The sequence below is a fragment of the Aedes aegypti genome, chromosome 2, assembly GCF_002204515.2.
Source record: "Aedes aegypti strain LVP_AGWG chromosome 2, AaegL5.0 Primary Assembly, whole genome shotgun sequence".
In the NCBI taxonomy this organism is placed as follows: Eukaryota; Metazoa; Arthropoda; class Insecta; order Diptera; family Culicidae; genus Aedes; species Aedes aegypti.
Window position 1 is genome coordinate 367,510,101 of NC_035108.1, and position 22,224 is coordinate 367,532,324.

At 36.9% G+C, this 22,224-nt stretch overlaps 3 protein-coding genes across 3 annotated transcripts in view; 2 read left to right on the forward strand and 1 right to left on the reverse strand.

Annotated features, from left to right (window-relative positions):
• The window catches only part of LOC23687858 (CD63 antigen), a 246,870-nt gene extending 244,557 nt beyond the window's left edge, over positions 1-2,313 (forward strand). Inside the window, exon 6 of the mRNA XM_021846561.1 lies at positions 819-2,313. Coding sequence (XP_021702253.1) covers positions 819-884 — 66 coding nt within the window. The 3' untranslated portion in view covers positions 885-2,313. The remainder of the gene's footprint in view (positions 1-818) is intronic.
• A 7,066-nt stretch (positions 2,314-9,379) lies between these two features.
• On the reverse strand, positions 9,380-10,003 carry LOC5577630 (cytochrome c oxidase subunit 6A2, mitochondrial). The gene is made up of 2 exons (XM_001656578.2): positions 9,770-10,003; positions 9,380-9,699 (listed from the first exon to the last, which is right to left on the reverse strand). Exons 1-2 carry the CDS (start codon positions 9,861-9,863, stop codon positions 9,464-9,466), a joined length of 330 nt encoding a protein of 109 aa, XP_001656628.1. The 5' UTR covers positions 9,864-10,003; the 3' UTR covers positions 9,380-9,463.
• A 5,007-nt stretch (positions 10,004-15,010) lies between these two features.
• The window catches only part of LOC5575182 (leupaxin), a 225,779-nt gene continuing 218,565 nt past the window's right edge, over positions 15,011-22,224 (forward strand). The window contains exon 1 of the mRNA XM_021846577.1: positions 15,011-15,430. Coding sequence (XP_021702269.1) covers positions 15,418-15,430 — 13 coding nt within the window. The 5' untranslated portion in view covers positions 15,011-15,417. The remainder of the gene's footprint in view (positions 15,431-22,224) is intronic.

Below are 22,224 nucleotides of genomic sequence, written 5' to 3' on the forward strand. Positions count from 1 at the left end.
GTATCCGTTATTTGAGCGGGAAAAAATGCTAAAGTAGTTGCAGTAACATGCTCTTTCGTGATATTAAATGAAAACAAGATTTCATTAAACATTTTAGGACCCTATTAACTGACTGTTTTATAGACATATAGGTTATATTTTTGTTCAGTTTCCAGATATACTGCAAACATTCACATAATTGATCAAATCGGGGGAGAGACGTTTCGCATAAAGACGTTTCGCATAAGGACGTTTCGCATATTTTTTTGGGTGGACGTTTCGCATAATGGACATTTGGCATAAAGAGAATTATATGCCTTCTTTAAAATGCTACCTGTTCTTATATAAAACTGCTTTATGCGAAACGTCCATTATGCCAAACGTCCGTATGCGAAACGTCCTTAGGGGTCATGCACAAATTACGTCACGCCCCAAGGGGGGGGAGGGGGTCGAGCCAAGCGTGACAAGCCTTACAAAATTTCCGGAGCACTCATACAAAAAGTGTGACATAGTGGGGGGGGGGGGGTAGTAGCTCGAAAAAGTTGAAATTTAGCGTGACATAATTTGTGTACCATCCCTTATGCGAAACGTCTTTATGCGAAATGGGTCACCCCCGATCAAATCTATAGAGTTATTAAAGATAATTTGATCGGTTATTTGTCTCTTTTTCTAATGCCAAAATGTATGTCAAAATTTCAGCATAGATTTATATGCCAGGGGGCGATTTCAGAGTTAATTGTTCTTAAGGGGGCAATAGTCCGAAAAAGTTTGGGAAACACTGGTGTAGATATAACTTACTCGAGTTAATGATAAATAATAACATATTTCTTCTGTTACAGCTCGTGGCCGTCCTGCTCGCTTGCTGCCTGTACGGATCATTCCGGCGACAATACGAAACCGTCTAAGCTGTTACATCGTGAAGTGTGAGGGAATGAATATCGTTTAATGCCTATTTGCTGAAAAAAGAAGACCGATAATTCGATATCGATTATTTACCGTGTAAAGGAAATCATCCGAAATGAAAATTACCCATCGCTAAGCTCTTGTTGGATTTAACATAAATGCTTACATCAGAACGATACGAAGAGGAAAGAGCAAAAAAGTTAAACGAGTAATAATCCACTATGGAAAGTGATAAGCATTCGAGCATTTACAACAACTAGGGGAAAGCCATTCGCTGCTTCACTATCGAACCCATAAAAATCATTCCGGGTCGTTATTCGAATCGAAATCGACATGCGGAGAGTAGGAAAATATCCAGAATTCAACCACATTCACATTCCAGCTCGTTCTTTCGATGTAATTGATAGTATTAAGTCCAGAGAGTAAAGAAGACAACAGGCAGTAAGCAGTCACTCCCCCCAGATTCTCCTCACATTACAGAAGGGATCACATCGGTTTTTGAGTGACTAAGGTTATCTGAGACCAAACTCACATTTAAGTTAATATTCCTTCGATGGAGAAAGGCAATAGAAGTATAGCGAAGTTTGGGTGTGAGCACTTTTGTCGGCACATTTGAATCAGTGATAGAAAGAGAATAATAAGTATCGAAATATCAGAGAGCTAGTGAGTCACTCAATCACACAATAATATTTGTAGTTTGTAGGACGAAAATGCGTCAAACCGAGAAACGATATATCGTTGATACAATTCAAGTGAATTAGATAAACACAAATCAAAAATCGTAAGAGGAGTTTTTCTCGTGAAAAAGTAAAATCTTTTAAGATTACAATCAATTGATACATCATAGAAAACTGATGGAGTTAAATACAGAAAAGGTAGCAGAAAACTGTGCTTTTTAAAAACATATGCAAATCACCCTTAGATGCCCTTCTATCGTAAATCTAACGCACCTCAAACCATAGTGCATCGAGCATTGCCAGCTTTTGATGAAAAGTGTTTCTCGATACACATATTATAATACTTCATTTTAATTAAAATAAATCGATTTATATTTGAGGAATCTCAGTTTATATTTTAGTTTGAACAAATATTTTAGAACTAGGATTAATAATTTTGAACGAAACAGAAAATAAAATTAATCCATCCATATTTGCGTGAATATAAATATGCATAGAAAAAACGGTTGAAGTGTTGGCGCATCATCTTTAAATTTCTTTATTCATAGATTTACGTTTTGTATGCCACGTTTGATTTCGCCCTGTGTACGACCGTTATTCATATGAACACCTATCCAGATAGGCAGACTGTGAAACCACAATAACCACGAAACAAGTTGCGCCGCAAGTGGCACACAAAAAGCACAGAAATTTACATGATGTTGGCTTTATCCACACAAACCCCCCACCATCAACCCACCAAAATCCGAAAGATGCTCAATAGATTACATATACAACAAGAATGTACTGTAGATCATTTCTCGCGGAACATTACTAAAGGACCTATGTACAAATGAGAGATTCTCTCCTCTCTCGTTCTCTTTTGATTATAACAGTGGAATACTAAAGATTTTGGGAAGTTTTTCACTATAGATCGAAAGTCAATTTCCTTGACTAGCGTTTCATACAAAAAAAGCAACAGAAGAGATTAATGTGACTCAGTTATTAATGAAAGAGAAAGTAAACAAAGAGAGCCTCTCAATGTTAGATAGGTCCTTTAGTAATGTTACGCGAGATTTATTCTCAGATCCATGGAAAACAGTCGTGTCAAAAGTAGCCAAAAAGAGTACTGGACTCTCCTTTTTAGGATTTTTTCTTTGTTATCTTCATCAGACCCGGAGAGTCCTAATCAAATCAACCTATACACTAGTAACGACAGAGAAGTAAACTCCGACCACGTGGAGTGCAGCAAATTCGTATTGTATCGATACAAATGTGAGCCAATGATTAAGCTAGTAGAATAATAAAAAATCTCAATATTTGCCTGATAGTGTTTTGTTTACATGAATACACCCCTCATAGGAATTTAACGTAAACAGTTGAACAACAATAGGCACCCCGCATATCCATGGATTGTAATCACCTTTTTCTGTCACAGAACGTAATAAATTCACAAAGAAGAAAGACAAGAAAAGTGTACTGCACGCAGCATCCTGTCAGAAATCGCCATCATGCAGCATGGAAAACGTGTTGATATTTTTATAAATGTATTTTTATCGTTTAAGTCTGGAATAAAGAACTTTGCTTAAATCAATGTCTTCAGCGCTTTATCAATTAAGGGGACACGGGAGACCGTGTTATTTTCCCTATCTTTCGTCTCACTCTAACAATAATCATCAAAACTTTGTGGAAGCAAATCTCGAGTTTTAGTGAACCGATGAAGCTGAAAATTTATCAGGTTGTGCACTACATATATAGAATCATAGTGATACATTTTCGCATTGATATATGGAGTGCTTCTTGGGATTTGCTTCTTGAAATGGATAGGGTGATTATGATGACGTCCCGTGCGGCCTTAAGAGAAAATCAATTTAACAGGGAGCCGGATCCTATTCTTGGCATTTCTGATTCACTTCGGCAGTGCGGTTTTTTGAAAGCTACAGATCTCATATTTCGCAACAGTAATGCATCGTACTGCAATGTTTCAGACAATTCGACCGAGAAAAAAAAAATATGCTCAAGTTAATCATGGAAGTGCCCAAGTAGTTCTGCAACCTAATTAGATAATCAATGTTGAGAAGCATGTTTCAGCCATAGGGGAATAAAGCTCGAACTTGGAACTTAAATCCCTTAACAACTAGGATTTTTCAGAACAAAATATGATTAAAAACCATAGTGACGTTGTAGAAAAGAAAATAACCTCCCAGGCAGTGAAGAATATAGTTGTTGTCGAAAATATACCTCAAAACTCGTGTTTTTTCTAAACATATCATCACTCTATCTTTTGAAGTAACAAAGTTATTCATGAATTACTTTTTTTTAAGGGGTAGTTTAGGCCTCTATAACTGGCTTCGGCGCAAAATGGCGCAGACAACTCTTACAAATAATGAAAGTCCATATTTTCCCTTTCGGCATTTGATAAAAACTTTTGTCTATAAGCGTCTTTCCATGGGTTTTTACTATCGAACAAGTAAGCTTTAATAAAACGAATTCGACTGATAATTCTTTTATTTTAAGAGATAGAGAGGTGCGATGTTCAGCAAAAACACGTGTTTTAACATGTTTAAAAACTTTGTAGAAGACATGAAAAATGTTAAAAATTCAAGTAAAAAGTTATGAGAAAAAATGATTTTGTACGAGTTTTTTCATACAAATTTGTGTACTTTGTTTTAAAAAATTCGTAACTCTTTTACAAGTTTTTTAACATTTTTCATGTCTTCTACAAAGTTGTTCAACATCTTAATACGCGTGTTTTTGCTGAACATCGCACCTCTCTATCTCTTAAAGTAAAAGAATTATCAGTCGAATTCGTTTTAATAAAGCTTATTTGTTTGAAAGTAAAAACCCATGCAAAGACGCTTATAGACAAAAGATTTTATCAAATGCCGAAAGGGAAGATATGGTACTTTCATGATTTGTAAGAGTTGTCTGCACCATTTTGCGCCGAAGCCAGTTGTAGAGGCCTGAACTACCCCTTGAAAAAAGAGTAATTCATGAATAACTTTGTTACTTCAAAAGATAGAGTAATGATATGTGCAGCAAAAAAACGAGTTTTTTCATGACAAATAACTGTGTAGAAAACACAAAAATTGTTAAAAATCTTGCAAAAATGTTATGATAAAAAGTATGATTCTTAGGGGCCATTCACATACAACGGCATATATCTCAAGAAGTATAAGAGATAGAAAAATCGTGTCTTCGACAAAGTTATTTCAAATTGCCAATTCTACAACTTTGCCGAAGACACCATATGTCTATCTAAATGTTTTGAAAAAAATAGTTTTTCTATCTCACTGCTAGGTGGATTGATCACAAAACTTTTTTCGTCAAAAGTTGCGCTTTAATACACCAAGAAACTTCTCCGAACAAACTATATCGCTAAAATCAACGGTTTTTGCGCTATTCAAAAAGCGCATGAAATCGAGAAAATAATACACAGTGCGTTGTTCTCTGTTCAATCATATATAAAAACAGAACCGATCCCTCTAAGGTCATCGGGTTTTATATTGTTGTGGGAAAAAACAAAAGAAAGTAAAAAACTTCAACGAAAAATAAAACAAAACGCATTATTTAAGTATCCGGTTGTTGACGACCGCCAGAAGCACCGCGCTAATGCTGTAAACGAAACGCGAGGTTATTTTTCCAGTGCTGTGCAAATACAATAGCGCGGTTATTGAAATGTTTTTTTTTTTTTTTTTATTTTATTAGAGAGGTTTTAATCATCTCGTGATCATTCTCCTCTAGTTTGAAATGGTGGCAAATGCAAATTTAAATGTAAATTGATGCTTATATTGAGCTGTTCGCAGTGATGCATTTTGAACTGAACGCGAGCCAAAACTGAACGGAGCAAGTTCAAATTTTGCTCGAGAACGCAGTAGACAGTGAACTCCAGAGCCAGAGCACACTGCTGAACTCGAACGCCCCGTTCAGATCTCAATGAATCACAATGGTAATCAAAGCATAGATTTAGGTTTCACCAGGAAAAGATTGCCTGAATCAATAGTAAATTCAATTTGGTTACAAATAAATATATTATGTCTTGCTTTGAGCGCATTTTAAACAACTTTCGAACGGTAAGATGCCGTGAATCCTGTCAGAACAATCTGCGATCAATTTTCTGCTCACTAGAGTTCAAATTTTTGAACTGAACAATGAGCAAGCCTACTTGATCACTCCGTTCAACAAATTGAACTGGAACGCGAACTGAACGCGTTCAAATGCATCACTGGCTGTTCGGTAATCCAATCCGCATGGTTATTAAATTAAATTAACTCATTAAGCGTGATAAAGATGGACAAATTATGGGTGGTATTCGAGCCCAGGACTCTTGTATGCTAGACGAGCTACCTAGCCACTTGGTGACCCAATAACTCAGTTAATTACAAGTTTAGAATTCAAATCCTTCAAACGCTTAGGAGAGTCGAATTGGGCATCTCAGAGCGCCGAAGGAGGTGTAGGGTTTTGAAGGAGAATATGGGGTCGTGACGGACTTTGGTTTCAGGTTGGCCGATTGCGTTGCAGAATCGTTACCCGTTCTGTGGCGTAGTTGGTTAACGCGCCCAGTCTAGCGTATTGGGAATCGTGGGATCGAAGCCCACCGTTCTGATTCTATTATTTTTCACAATTTTACATCTCAATTTGTCCAAATTGACTTTTGTGTCTACGACCTTCAGGTATTTTCAAAACACCGTCGGCTGGTTTAAGTCGTAATAGACATGAAAACCCTAGTTGAGTAATCCCAAGCCCCATTCATTAAATCTTTGTACAAATTTGATTGTTCTGGTCAATCACGGAGTAGCAACTACGAATTGTACGGTCATCTATGCTCATGGTCATTTGTTACATTTGGCTTGAACACCCTCAATGTGATTCTTAAAGGTACATTTTTATCTAGCATGAACCAAAGATACTTCATATGACCAATTTATTAGAACCTTCCTCATCGTAACAACATGTCTACTTGAAGGTTTCAAATAAAGAGCTTTTGGTTTATGTGGGAATATTATAAGTTGAGTTTTGGAAGCATTAGGAGAAATCTTCCATTTTTGCAAGTATGAAGAAAAAATATCCAAACTTTTTTGCAATCTACTACAGATGATACGGAGACTTCATCCTTTGGCAGAAAGGCCTGTGTCATCCACAAACAAGGATTTTTGACATCCCTGAGGTAACTCAGGTAAGTCAGATGTGAAAATATTGTATAATATTGGTCCCAAAATGCTGCCTTGGGGAACACCAGCTCTTACAGGAAGTCTTTCAGATCTGGAGTTCTGATAATTAACCTGGAGTGTACAATTTGACAGATAACTTTGAATTATTCTAACAATGTATGTTGGAAAATTAAAGTTTTTCAATTTTACAATCAAGCTTTCATGCCAAACACTGTCGAATGCTTTTTCTATGTCTAGAAGAGCAAGACCTTCAGATTTGTTGGAACGAATCAAATTTGTTACACGTAAAAGTTGATGAGTGGTCGAATGTCCATGGCGGAATCCGAACTGTTCATTGGAAAAAATTGAAGTTTCGTTGATGTGGGCCATCATTCTGTTCAAAATGACATTTTCAAAAAGTTTACTGATGGAGGAAAGCAAACTGGTTGGACGATAGCTAGAAAATTCTGCGGGATTGTTGTCTGGTTTTAAAATTGGTACAACCTTAGCATTTTTCCATTTGTCAGGAAAATATGCTACTTGAAAGCATTTGTTGAATATTTCAACTAAGAATGATAAGCTACTGTCTGGAAGTTTCTTGATGAGGATGTAGAAAATTCCATCATCGTCAGGAGCTTTAATTTTTTTTTTTTTTGGTCAGTAGCGATAGGGGTAATACTGGGACTTTTAATTTGCCCTAAGCTCCTGCCCAACATTTGCTTTTATAAGCCTCTATTACATTCATCACACAGACTTTCCTAAGCATTGTTGCTCAAATGGTCACTGTGTACCCCAGCAGCAATCAACTGCCGTAGTTTTGAAGTCTAGTATTCCATCTAACCATCATAACTAAATAATTAAAAACAAATCAAACTACAATTTAGCACTACGTTCAATAAAGTTACAGTAGAAAAATAAAATCACTTTGATTAATTTTACTGCACTCACTGTCATTATGAACACTCTTATCATGAATGTGTTAAGAACTAGGCAATAGTTTTTATATTCAGAGAAATGATTGCAGAATGTATTATAGCCATCAATAATCTACAAACAGACGTACCACTGAGGAGTCATATTATGTAGTTTCAACAAAACTATCACCATCACTTTCAATGCAATGTACAAATATTTTCATCACCACACATTTCCTCAAATATCATTATTAGCACCCTCACAATCACCAATTTTATAATGACGAATGCAACGCACAATTAACCAAACACCTATTCTTATGTTGCATAATAAAACGATTGATCACACGTTAGCTTTGAAACTTAACCACCATTACTGATTAGTACAAAGGATGCTACAGCTCGTGTAAAACGAACTGAACCATCAACAACCAGCACTGGTTTATAAGTAACTACTGAGCCCTGGCCGTCCCTCAGTTCGAAGAGAACCTGATAATATGCCGAACATATTAACAGATCCTCCGCCTGAATGCAGCCGTTTCATGAAAATCATGAATCGTTAGAGGTGTGCCAAAGTATTGGGAAGGTGATATGTTTCACAGACGAATATTATCATGGTGCACCTTCTACTATGGCACCGTCAAACCCTGTGATCGTGGCCAGGGATCATCGCCAGGTGCTTTCAAATTTTTGATTTTTTTTATAATAGTACTCACTTCTTCCAAATCAGTCTTCCAGGTATATTCGAAAACGTTCTCTTGATTGAGAATATTTTCGAAGTCCTAAGTAACTTGATTTTCAATTGGACTAGTAAGTCCTAAATTAAAATTGTGCATGCTTTCAAACTGCATAGCAAGTTTTTGAGCTTTTTCTGAACTAGGTAGTTAGTAATAATTTGTTTTCCTCTTTCAATGCCGGTATTGGCTTCTGAGGTTTTTTTTCAAAATTTTAGATAATTTCCAAAAGGGCTTAGAACCATGGTCCAATTCTGAAATCTTAATTTTCAAATTTTTTGTTTCTTAATTATTCTTTCTTGATTTCTTTCTGCAAATCCTGCCATATAATTTCATAGCAGGATCGCGAGTGCGTTGAAATTGCATTCTCCTCACGTTTTTAAGGCGGATCATCGTCTATAATCACGGATTCAAATTTTCACATTTCGGAATTGCAATGCTCCTGGCTTAAACAATGGAATTTGTTTAAAGTTTCAAGAGCATTGTCAATATCAGGTTTTGTTTGTAAAGAAATGTTAACATCAAGATTAGTCAATATACGTTTCATATATATTCTAGTCGGCTCGAAAATAATTGAAAGTGGAGCTGATAGGATTGAGAATCGCTTCATGGGATATTTGAAATGTAACAGGGACATGATCAGAATCGAAATCAGCATGATTAATCAATTGACTACAAAGATGACTAGAGTCGGTTAAGGCTAAGTAGCCCGTCATTCGTTTTGGCAACAATGATGACTTTTCAGCTTGCATTTCAAAGTGATAAAACTCAGTCTTGATAGTTTATATTGACTTGAAAAAGTATCACTGTAAGCACTTACATGTATAAAGTAGGCTGATACTTTTTCAGCTGCGTCAGTGCAAAACCAACTGATTTTCTTTGATTAGAAATCGTGAGATGAATTAGCAACAATCATCAACGACGCGTAAAAATTTCAATGACGGCCTACTTCGCCTTAAGACCAAGTCAATCGTAGATGGATTACCAGTCCAGTTGTATGGATTGTCAACAGTAGAACAATAAGCTCAGCCAATACAACAAAATACGATTTCAAACTTGCTTTATTGTTAGACGACCAAAACTTCAATCATCTATACCACCGGGACTAATGTTCCACAATTGAATTCCTAATCCTCATATCCGGACGGCAGTGGGTTAACATGGGGGTTATGAAACAGACTGCGCTGGCCCTCTCCCCATGGGAAACGCTTGTTGCGGATACGCATATGCTCGTACGGAATGAACTCCGGGCGGGGATGTCCGTGGTGTTCCTGGTGCTTCAGGTACGCATTCAACATGCACAAACCCACGGCCGGCAAGGCAACGAAGAAGGAAAGTTTCTTCCAGGTCTTGTAGCCACCACCTTGAAAAAGAAAATGTCAACTCGTGAGCATCTCCATAAAAATTCTTGTCAACCACCGAAAATCGCTTACCTCCATGTCCAGCAACTGCGGATGGTCCGGTCACGGCATTACGGGCAGCCGATTGGGAAATTGCACGCAGCAAGACGTGATTTACGAGCGACATTTTTTCCAACAATGAAAACCAAGAACACTTTTTTCCGTCTTGACTCTGGCTGCTGCTGCTCGTGTGTCGTTTCGTAATCGATTGGTGAGACGTGAGATTTCCCAATGTTTTCGGGTGAGTTCTGCGTGAGAAACCATTGACAGCTGATGTCGGTTGACAGTTTTTGTTGACAGTTCGCAAAAAGGGGACGTCCACTGATGGCGTAAAACTTGTTTTTACCACACGGCAAAAATTCCAGTACCCTGATTTATACCGAAATCAATAAATCTCGATTACTTTTTCAAATCGACGTAAGTAACTTTCATATGGTTTTGAGAAAATTAATTCAGAAGAATCACAACCTGTCTTTTAAAACTGTTTTAAAATTAATCAACTTTTTAAACTTTTTTCGCCGTGTACATCGCTTAAATTTTGCATACATTTAGCTCGCGTTCAAAAACTAGGGAGTTCCTGTTATTTCCCACAAAAAAAATATTACAAAATGATAAGCCGATTTATTCAGTTACTTTCGACGTTTTTCTACCAGTGTAAAATCGGCTCAAGTAGTGTTTTGTTTCGATTCGTGGTTAAGTCACTTTGTCTCTCCATACAGCGGAGCGACGAAAGTAGTGGTTAGGTAGAGAAAGTTGAAAACCTTACTTTCGTCGTTTTGTAAATCCGGAAATTAAACGTTTTAAAAGTGAAAAATCGGGTTGGTTCAGAGCGCAACGGGTAGAATTTCGTCTGCGAAACACGTAGAATCGATAACGTAAGTTTGTATACTTTTTTGACTTGAGTCTGTTAGAATAAGTTTTCGAGAAATATTTAACTTTAATTAAGCTATCAGTACACACTTTGCCAAAATTTCCTACTGAGAGTCCCATTTCCCGGATAAAAAATACAATACAAAAACAATATAACATATTGTAACAGTAATATTCAATATATTGGAAATACAATATACTGTATGGGTTTATTCACAAATTTCATAACGCTAAAAATATCTATTTTCGACACCCACCTACCCCCTAGTGACGCTTTTTATATGAATATTATCCAAATTTTGTATAGGCTGTAACATATTCAGGATACCCACCGACCCCCTTCAGCGTTATGAAATTTATGAATGGGCCCTATTGTAAAATGACAATACAATTACAGTACAATATATTATTTTGAACAGTTCACTGTATGGTTTATGAGATTTTTGCAATATAATGTATGGGTGGTTAAGTATCGTAACAATACAAATATAGATATTTTCTCATACATACATTTTGAAAATACAATACCATATATTGTTCATGTATTGTCTTGATTAGCAATTCGTGTATTGTTGTAAAATACAAAAACAATTCAATAAACTGTATTTATTAGTGGTGAAAAGTATAGAATTTGTATTTTATATGGATTGTCTCCCAACTTACCAGATATTCGTGCCAACGGTAGCGAAATAATTTTAACTCCTATAGAAGTAAAGATATTTACCATGGTTGCATTCGTCGTTACAGCTAATGTCAAGTGACTTCTACAAAACTACTTAATTTTACTATTTGAATATTTTTCACCGACATTTCTTGCTTTCTGAACTTGTTTTGTTTACTTCTTTTAACCAAGCTACACAGAAAAAAGCAATAGTTGTTTTACGCGAAAATAGGAATTTGACTAAAATTGTAAGGTATAAAACCAATAAAAAACAATACAGTGTTCTGTTACAACATATTATATTGTTTTTGAATTGTATATTCAAACAAGAATGATGTTGCTTCAACATTCAATTACAATACGCTGTATTGTATCGAATACGTTATATTGTACAATAATGGTTTATTCCATTCACTGAATGATACGTTTTTATCCGGGTTGATGTGACATGTTTTTTTCAGCTGCGTACTGAGATCAAAGAAAAAAGAGAAACATTACATTCATTTCTTATATCTAGGTGTTCTATGTTAGACAACACTATCATCCTAATTTGGTAAAACAAATTTAAGATTAAATTAACATTTTGTTAACAACATATTACATTTCATTTGCCGTAGCAGCTCAGATTTTTTACAGGTGAGTTGATTTCTCGCGTAACTTTTCAAAACGTCCTAAGTAACAAATGTAAACAAATCGAGATTATCATTACAAAGCATTCGTTGTGAACCACTTAATATCACATTGAAACACTCGTATTGATACATACACAAGTAATTAATCTGTTAAAAGCTTGACGAAATAACCAAAGTACAAATCAGCCTGGCTTTTAATCAATTGTTACTTTGGACCTTTGATCAGAAAATCAGCCATAGGTCCTAAGTAACGCAATGAATAAAAACAATGCTAAAAAGTTACATAGGACATTTTCAAATAGTGGTTTTTGACGACGTTCGGTGGGTTCAGAATTCGCTCCGGTGTATTCGGAATGATGCGGAAACCGTTCTTCGTGAACATTGGCGTTTTCACCAAGCAGACACATTTGGGTGAGCTCATGTGCCGTTCCGGAGATTCCGGTCCAAATCCACTAGTTGGTGATATCACTTACCTTGATCACAGCACTTCCGACAAAATATTGATGCGCTCGGCATTCTTGGGGCTTGGATTCGTTCCGTTCTGCTGCTCCTGTCCTTCCTCCAGCTTCCACCCATCGGTTTATTTCATGGCATCGTAATGCTTCACCATGACCCAGATCAAAATCCGTTGTCGCTCGGTTCGGAATGAATCTGTCCACGCCGGAAAGTTTCTTTTGGCTGGGCGTTTGCGATTTACCTGCCTTCTTGTTGCTGGATCCACCTCCGGGTTTCTAACTCGGGGTCTTCCCGCTAAGTGTCCCGGACGGAATCGTTTGCTAGCCGTTCGAAACCGACGGCTTCTGGCGGCAAGACGTTCGTTGAGCTGGCGTTAAAATTGCTGCCGATAGATCCATTTTTCTCTTGCACCGAGGGCATGTCCTTTTGTCAAATTGAAAGACATTTTCCGCAACACAAACTTTTTCTCAGGCCACAGACAGGGAACCTTGCAAAAACAGCTTTTCTGAACCTTCTGCACTGACACTCGCTTGCTGTTATTTGTTGTGCTCTTTTCACTCTACACCGATGACAGCAAAGCAGCACAACCCGCCATGCAGAAGGAAACTCTACTTCCATTCCGAGCAAGTGTGAGTGAATCTGGCATCCAAACGATGGGAAGAATGAGAGAAAACTAGCGAGAGAGCAAAACGTCCTATATACAGCTCAACGTTTCCCCTCCTTCTGTTGCTACATGGGACATATAGACGGAGGGGAAATAGCGACGCCGAAGTATCGAATGAATCAAAACAAAGCACAGCTGGTGTCTGCGATTACCACACTGCAACAAAATGTGCACTTCAACTTGTATAATTGAGCATGTGGATACCCGGTCAACCAGTCAGTGATTTCGATATCGATTCGTTTTGAATCGTTGGCGATCGTCATCGCTGCACAAAGATCTATAAAGAAATTGTAACATTGGTTGATCGGGTACTCAATTCTAACGGTAATCAATATCAAATTCTATAAAACAAGATTGTTTTGTGAACAATCTAAAATGTCCGATGTACCTACAACTGAAACAAAATGACCAAAGTGAATGTCCAATGTAACAATTGTTGGAACAAAACGACCTATGTAATTCATCCTATGTACATTTTTTTGGTCGAAACGTCCTATCTGATGTTTTTGCAGATTTCACTGCAATTTGCTAACAAATTGTCAAAATATCCATCCTTACGTTGAACTCTATTACACTGCTTTCCTCTGAAGGCAACACAATGGAGAAAAAATGTTTCAGTTTGATACAGTTTAAAAATATGTTTTTAATTCCTTCAAGCTCGATTTTCTCGAAATGTGTGAATTGTTAGATAGGTCGTTTTGAAAAGTTACGCGAGATTTCACCTGCTTTTAAGAGAAAAAAAACACGTTTCCAATTTACTTAACCTAACATAACCTAAATATATAACGCATTAATCGTACCAATAGAAGATTGTAACGATTTTTGCCTGAAATTATTAATTATTTTATACCGTGCACCCCCGTTAATTTGAACGGTACCTCATGCAAACCATCGGGGTTCATTTTTAATTTGAACATCTAGTCACCCTAGAAACGTGTTTCTGGTTACCTCTTTCTCTGTTTTGTTTTGATTCTGCGCTCCGTTCCACAGCGTTCCATTTCACTTTACTCCGTTCCATGAGCTAAATGACGTTTGAACCATTTTTAATCTGAACGATGTGCAAATTAGCGGGGTACAAATTAAAAAGTGTTCAGATTAAATGTGGTCAAACCAACGGGGGTACCCGGTATGACATTTGTTCCAATGTTTCAACATTGGATATTCTATGTAACTCATTGGTACTATACCAGGGAGGAAGCCTTAGAATCTCTTTCAAGCATGTTATAGTTCATACTGGAGAACCGTTGTCGTTCCGTTACAATTGCGTTTGGACCTTTAAGCTGCACAGACAAATGTAACAGTTGTTTCGCACGAGAGTATGAATTTGACCAAAATTGTAACATATAAAATTATAAAAAGAAAACAATACAGTATTCATTGACATAATATTAAATTTATTTTAAATTGTATTGACCGTTCAGTTCCTAACTGTTCGCGACCGTTTGAAACAGTCGTCGTTCTAAACGGTCGGTGAAACAGTCGCTGTCAGATTTGGCAGCAACAACGAGCGAGAAGATTTTCGCGCGCAAACTAGCTCCTCTACTCTTTCAAATAGAGCAACAAGGACAGCAGAGTGGGCGTCGAGTCAGATTTCCAAAACAGCTGTTGTTGACACTGTTGTGCACACAGGAAAAATTACATTCCACAAATACATTTTTTTTCTGTGCTTCAACCCTGCTATACCGCCTCGCATCCCGCTAAACTAAAATGTTGGGAAAAAGCAGGAAATCGTTTTAACGTGTAGTTCACCAGCATTCATTCTTCTCTCACATAACTCACAGTTTCGTTGCTCACTGATGAGCTGCGAAAGAGTGACGAATGAATGGCACAAGCCGTCCCATTCAATGCAACTAAAAAACATCGCGCCATTCACTGCTTCACATTACGGTTGTGTGCGAAAATATCGCGAAATAGCGGATGCAGAGTAATGTCAAAGAACACCCTTTTATGTTTTGACTTCTACCAATCCATATCAACATAAAATATCTCAAAATAAAATTTCGTTCTCACCAACGTCGTCGTCTTCTGGTCGGAATTGAAACGGATTAGTTTTATGTTTACTTTATACGGAGTGGATTAAATCAATCGTCGTGGATTAGCGAATCGGAGTTCTGCGCGTCGGGAGTGTTAGATTTTGACGACAGTAAATTCCAGCGGTGCATTCGGATAACAGTGTTTCGTTGTTGAATAAAGCAGTTTTGATACACAAGTGGTTGTTTACTGCGTTATTCATAGTGATTAAGTGATAAGTTTGAATGGTAAAATAATCAAAATCAAAGAAAGTGAATTAGTGAATACTGTGTGAAACTAGTGTTACTTTTGTGTGATTCAGGGACGACAAGGAAGCACTTCCTATCTTGTTTAGTCATACAGGTCGACATATCCAGAAGCAGTCGTCATGGATGATCTTGGTGAGTAAATTTAAACTTTTTATTTTATATTTAGTTTTATGAACATAAACAGTATAATATCACAAAACATCAGGATTACATTGCTGTCTGTACAACCAACTTTGTTGGAGAACCCCATTTTAAAATTTTCATTTCACACTTTTATGTCTATTGTAATTGTAATTTATTAACGTTACGATACCCTATCAGTTTACAAACTATATCTCAGGTCAAGGAAACGAACGAAGTAAATTTGGATATGCTTAAAGGCAGTTTAGTCGGTAAATCTTGGTAAATTTTGAAAATAATAGTTTTGATGGTTCTTTATAATGTCCTTGCAATCAGGTGGGGTTGGGGAGTGGATTGTTAGTGGGTAACCTTTGCTATTTGGAGATCGTGTTTATCTCTGCATCTCCACATAGATTACTAGGAGGGATGGTTGCTAATGGGGAGGATCGATGGATCACAGAATTCACTTTGATAAGCGATTATCCCATCGGTGCCAAAGTGGGGTCATGGTACAAAAAATTGCCGCATGGATGCTAAATGCATAATTTGCGGAGGTTCTCAGGCCAAGGACGCCTGTCCAGTGAAGGAAGATACCGATAAGTTCATATGCGCTGATTGCGGGGGCAATAATAAGTCAAATTTTTGGGCTTGCCCTTTGCGTAGGCGAGTCGTCGAGGCTCGTGACAGGCAGATGAACGATAATGTCCGTCACGATAAGGATCGTTTCCGGAATCTCCCTGGTAGAGTTTCGAACAATGCTCATTTTTCAGGTAACGATCGCTTGGTTAAGAATCATACCCATCAGGAAGATTATAATCATGCTCATTCACAAACTAATTTTAATCCGTCGGGTAGCCGTTCGAATCTTTCAATTTCGAATGTATCTACCCAAGGAAAATCCTTTGCCGATATCGTAGCAGGTAATTTGAACTCCTCCCCTTTTTATACTACGAGTACCCGTTCTAATTGTTTCAAATCAAATGGAAAAAAACCCTGCCGCCACAGGAAACCTCTACTCCATCTCTTCGTCTACCGAAAATGGGGCATGTGGGGGAGTTGCAATCATCATTCATAGGCGTATAAAACAACAACTGTTTTCGTAATTTGAAACTAAAGTGTTTGAAACTTTAGGTGTTTCTTTAGGCCTGGTAAATATACTTCCATAGCTGCCTGTTTGCCTTTTCAATGCTCTGGACAGCAAGATAATTTACTCCAAACTGACTTGCGGAAATTGACTCGCAATAAGTCAATTTTTTTTGTCATTGGTGACTTTAATGCCAAACGTCAGAAGCCAATACCGGTATTGAAAGAGGAAAACAAATTATTACTTACCAATTGCGAAAAAGCTCAAAAACTTGCTGTGCAGTTTAAAAGCGCACACAATTTTAATTTAGGACTTACTAGTTCAATAGAAAATCAAGTTACTCAGAACTTCGAAAATATTCTCAATCAAGAGAACGTTTTCAAAAATTCCTGGGAGACTGATTTGGAAGAAGTGAGAACTATCATGAAAAAAAAAATTAAAGCTCCTGGCGATGATGGAATTTTCTACATCCTCATCAAGAAACTTCCAGAAAGTTACTTATCATTCTTAGTTGATATATTTAATAAATGTTTTCAATTAGTATATTTTCCTGACAAATGGAAAAATGCTAAGGTTGTATCAATTTTAAAACCAGACAAAAATCCTGCAGAAGCTTCTAGCTATCGTCCAATCAGTTTGCTTTCCTCCATCAGTAAACTTTTTGAAAAGGTCATTTTGAACAGAATGATGGTCCACATCAACGAAAATTCAATTTTTGCCAATGAACAGTATAAATTCCGCCATTCGACCACTCATCAGATTTTGCGTGTAACAAATTTGATTCGTTCCAACAAATCTGAAGGCTATTCTACTGGTCTTGCTCTTCTAGACATAGAAAAAGCATTTGACATTGTTTGGCAAATTAAATAATTCATAGTTTTCTGTCAAATCGTACACTTCAGATTAATTATCAGAACTCCAGATCTGAAAGACTTCCTGTAAGAGCTGGTGTTCCCCAAGGCAGCATTTTGGGACCAATATATACAATATTTTCACAGCTGACTTACCTGAGTTACCTCAGGGATGTCAAAAATCCTTGTTTGCGAATGACACAGGCCTATCCGTCAAAGGACGAAGTCTGCGTGTCATCTGTAGTCGATTGCAAAAAAGTTTGGATATTTTTTCTTCATACTTGAAAAAATGGAAGATTTCTCCTAATGCTTCCAAAACTCAACTAATAATATTGCCACATAAACCAAAAGCTCTTTACTCAAAACCTTCCAGTAGACATGTTGTCACGATGAGAGGGGTTCCAATAAATTGACCAGATGAAGCTAAGTATCTAGGGCTCATGCTAGATAAGAATTTAACTTTCAAAAATCACATTGAGGGCATTCAAGCCAAATGTAACAAATATGTAAAATGTCTCTATCGCCTTATTAATAGAAAATCAAAGCTTTGTCTTAAGAACAAACTTTTGATATTCAAACAAATTTTCAGGCCAGCTATGTTGTATGCTGTACCAATTTGGCCTAGCTGTTGTAATACCAGAAAGAAAACTCTGCAGAGAATTCAAAATAAAATTTTGAAAATGATTCTGAGGCTTCCTCCCTGGTATAGTACCAATGAGTTACATAGAATATCCAATTTTGAAACATTGGAACAAATGTCAAATAAAATAATTAAAAAAATCGCAAAAATCGTTACAATCTTCTATTGCCACGATTAATGGGTTATATATTTAGGTTAAGTTAAGTTAAGTAAATTGAAAACGTGTTTTTTCTCTTATAAGCAGGTTAAATCAACTCACCTGTAAAAAATCTGAACTGCTACGGCAAATGAAATGTTAATAAAATCATAAATTTGTTTTACCAAATTAGGATGATATTGTTGTCTAGTAACGCAGAACACCTAGATATAAGAAATTAATGTAATGTTTGGAATGATACTAATAAAGAAATAAAAAAAAGAAGTAAACAATCTATTAGATAATTTTAGATAATCGATCAGCCAATCAATCTCATCAATTTGTGGCTTCAATGTACCATAATAACACCGCTACATAATTGATTCAGCATACAACTGTAAAAATGTTTACACTCATCACAACTCGTCTTCCGGATTTCTCTGAATATGACCTTATCGGATGAGCTTAACGCAATCCCACTCACATCTGCTTTACCATGCACGCTTTTTCGTCTTTGTTTCCTATACATCGGTTCCGTTGCCTTGATGCTCATGTATACGATGACAACTTGTCAATCATGCTTTCAACGGCGCGGTGCTTTCCGCAGAGACTTGAACGGAGTCTACACCGGCAACTAATAGTTTCGAGTTTTACATTACCGGTAAAGACTCTTATAGTCGTAGCGGTAAACGCGCAGCTGTTCAGTAAGACTAAGCGTGGGTTCGAATCTCACCGGTCGATGGTATTTTCGTAAAGGAATTTGCTTTGTAAAATGTTTTAGAACTCTTCATGACTACAATGTCCCTTTGGACACAATCGGTCGTGTTTCTATCTAAGGCATTAAAATCGAAATCGGAATGCTTCTAAAAAATTCTGATAGGCATAATTTAGCAGTCATTTGTGAAAATTTTAATTTCTTCACAAAGTCTAACCGTTAACTGTTGGTTGTGCCGATAAAAAGGTTTATTTAAACTTGTTTAGTATATTTTTTACGTGAAAGTATGGAATAACATTTTGATTCAAATGCCGAACACTGTGTTCATTCTGTCTCATATTCCGAACACTTTGACTCAAATTCCGAACGGCACGAATAAATCGTAATCAAATAAATAATATAGCAACTAAAATTTTTTGAGCTTGTTTTACTGGCCTCGAATTAGAGAATCATCACTTCTTCCGAAGTACAAAACAGATTTAAAGACGTTAAAAATAAATTTCAATTGACTGTCATTTCCTCGTTATTTGATGACATATTTCAGCGAAACATTTAAACCAAGTCGTCATTCAAAAACCGATTGTTCGGAATATGAGTCTGTTCGGAATTAGACAAAACGGTATTCAATTTTCAAAATTAAGTTCGCATTCTAACCCACCGTGTGGTTTTGTTTGGGCCGCTCAATTATGATTCCGACGCTTCCGTTTAAGCATCCAAAACCATCGATCTTGTTATAGATGTAGTTGACGGTTTCGAACACACATAGAACATCATGTAACAACAACACAAACCATTCAATACTAGCTCTAATAGCTACATAAGATGCCATCGGTTTTGCTTCCACTAAAAGTTAGGTATTTATGGGTAAGTGACACATGCTTCATGCAATCCCCTTTCTCAGCTTCCTCACATCATACGACCACGATGACGACAGCCTACTAGCTCACCGTCCCTCGCTTCTGTGGATGTCGTCTTGTTTGGTTCGATGTCGTATCTAACATCGAAACCAGCCGGTTGTCTGCACCGCATGCTGTAATGGCACTAGACCAGGCCCACCAGCGCCTACTACTATTTGGAGTTGGACTAGTAAAGTCCCTTCGTGATCGCAGCGGTTGCTTGCTTCGATGAAGCATAAGCCCGGCTAAGCGCACCACACTATTCACTGTGGCAGGGCTGGTAGCAGGTCTCTTTAAAGATGCTTGGTTACTATCTTAATGCAATTTTATAAAATATCTCTAAAGCCACTTTTTTTTCTTTTTCTACACGGGGAAAAAATTCTACCTTAAGGCCTTTTGGTGCGTCATCATTGACATATTGTTATGATGGTATTGGTATTTACAACATCGATGAAATATAACTGCTTATCACCTGATTTAATGGATAATTTATGCGAAGAAAAATGCTTCAGGTGGTATTTCAATATTTAATCAACACTTTCAGATATAGCATTATCAATTTAGCGACAATATACATGAGATTTATATTCTCAAAAAAAATCTCCGATTTCATGCCGCATTTCATTGCCTCACACAACTACACTTGTAAATAGAAGGTGCTTACCTTTTCCATTGTAATTCTGCAGCAAGCATTTGTTTTTTGGATTTCTTATTGCGTTCACTACACTTCCACTAAACAAATCTTTCATTCACTTTCCTTAAAGGAACACATTTCAAACGGGAATCAAATATTTATAAAGTTTTATCAACCGCATCACTCAAAACTATTATGGCGATGGTTTTCACTTGCTGCGAATCGACGCCGCCACCGCACACTGAGACATGCCTGTGTTTATAGTCTAAAATATCCAACTTTTTTTCTGATGTATCAATTGTCAGTGCGGAAAGGTTGGGTAAAGCATAGAAATTTGAAACTCATACGTTGTTTGTTTTTCAATTCTTTCAAATTACAGAAACCATCTCTACAAAGCATAAAATCATACCAAGTGCTTATCAATTTGGACCATCCAAAATAATTGAAAAGCTCCACAGTGCGATGCGTCGGGATACGTCGGGACGCGTCTATCGTGTGTGCACAATCATCGCGATCGTTGAGCGCAGTGATGTCAGAGTTTCTATCTGTAAAATCATAGCATTTAATGTGGATTGATCACAAAAATCATTAAAATTTTATTGAATCAGTGATCTTGTGATGGAAAACTATTTTCAAAATGAAAAGTTTTTATAATATGCAGCAAATGTTCCGAAAACAAGCATATAACAATTGCTAGAAAAATCTGTCACCATTCACCTGGCAACACCGTCATCCCTTGCAAACATAAACCGTACCGATGCATAACAAAAATATGCGATAAATCCAATAAAAAACAGAGAAATTCCGTTGCCCTTCATTAAATTGTAATGTTTTCTTTTGATATGTACGATTGAACAGTTGATTTTGATTTCCAATACTCGTAAATCTACTAAATTTCCCATGTGTTTTAAGTTTACTTCATTAAGTACACCCAAATCTGTTTTTGCACGGGGGCTGCGTACCGTGCAAAAAAAGTTTTCAGTTCAAAATTTCAAAAACCGTGCAAAAAAAGTAACACCATTTCTCGACGTTCCATGCAAAAATAAGGTTTTGGCGAAAAAAATGTATAGAAACTTTTTTTGCACGGCCGTGTAAAAAAAATCCGTGCAAAAACAGAATCGGGTGTACATCGATTATACATTCAACCCAAAATCTTCTCGGCATTTTTTATCGTTTGGTGGCACTGGTTGTATAATATGCTTGCCCATAGTCTAATCAATCGGTTGACAATAGAAAACCGAAGAAATTCTTCGCTTTTAGTTCAGAAATCTGAAAAAAGTTGTTGTTTACAATTGTAAAATTTATGACGGCTTCAATTTCTGTGTGTAACGTGTTGTAACGGTGGCAAGGATGAACCGACTTTATTAAATTAATTTCAGATAAAATAAACGCATTTTCTGTGTACAAACGGTTGATGCATGTGCGAAATAGTCCTATCTTTCCAAATGGCATTTGAATTGAACGGACTCATGTTCCGTAACCGGTTGTTTGAGAACGTCGCGACATTAGAAGCCCACACAATAGAAACCTCAGCCAGTACAGTTGCTGGCTAGTCTGCCGTTATACGCATAATTGTCCCATGTTACTTTTTGTGCATTTTGACTTTTTGTCATTAAACAGTTTATTTTTACGTATAGTTTTAGAAAACACACACCAAAAATTAACTTTGTTCGGAAACTCAATGAAAAGCAAGCCAAGTCAATTTGTCCCATTGTAGAATTTCCACGCATAACTGTCCCACTACTGTATTTCTACGCATAACTGTCACACTATACAATTCGCTGCGCTGATCTCGAACAAAATAGTCAGTAGGCAGTTTTGAATTAGCTGGTGTTTTTGTAAATCGTTTT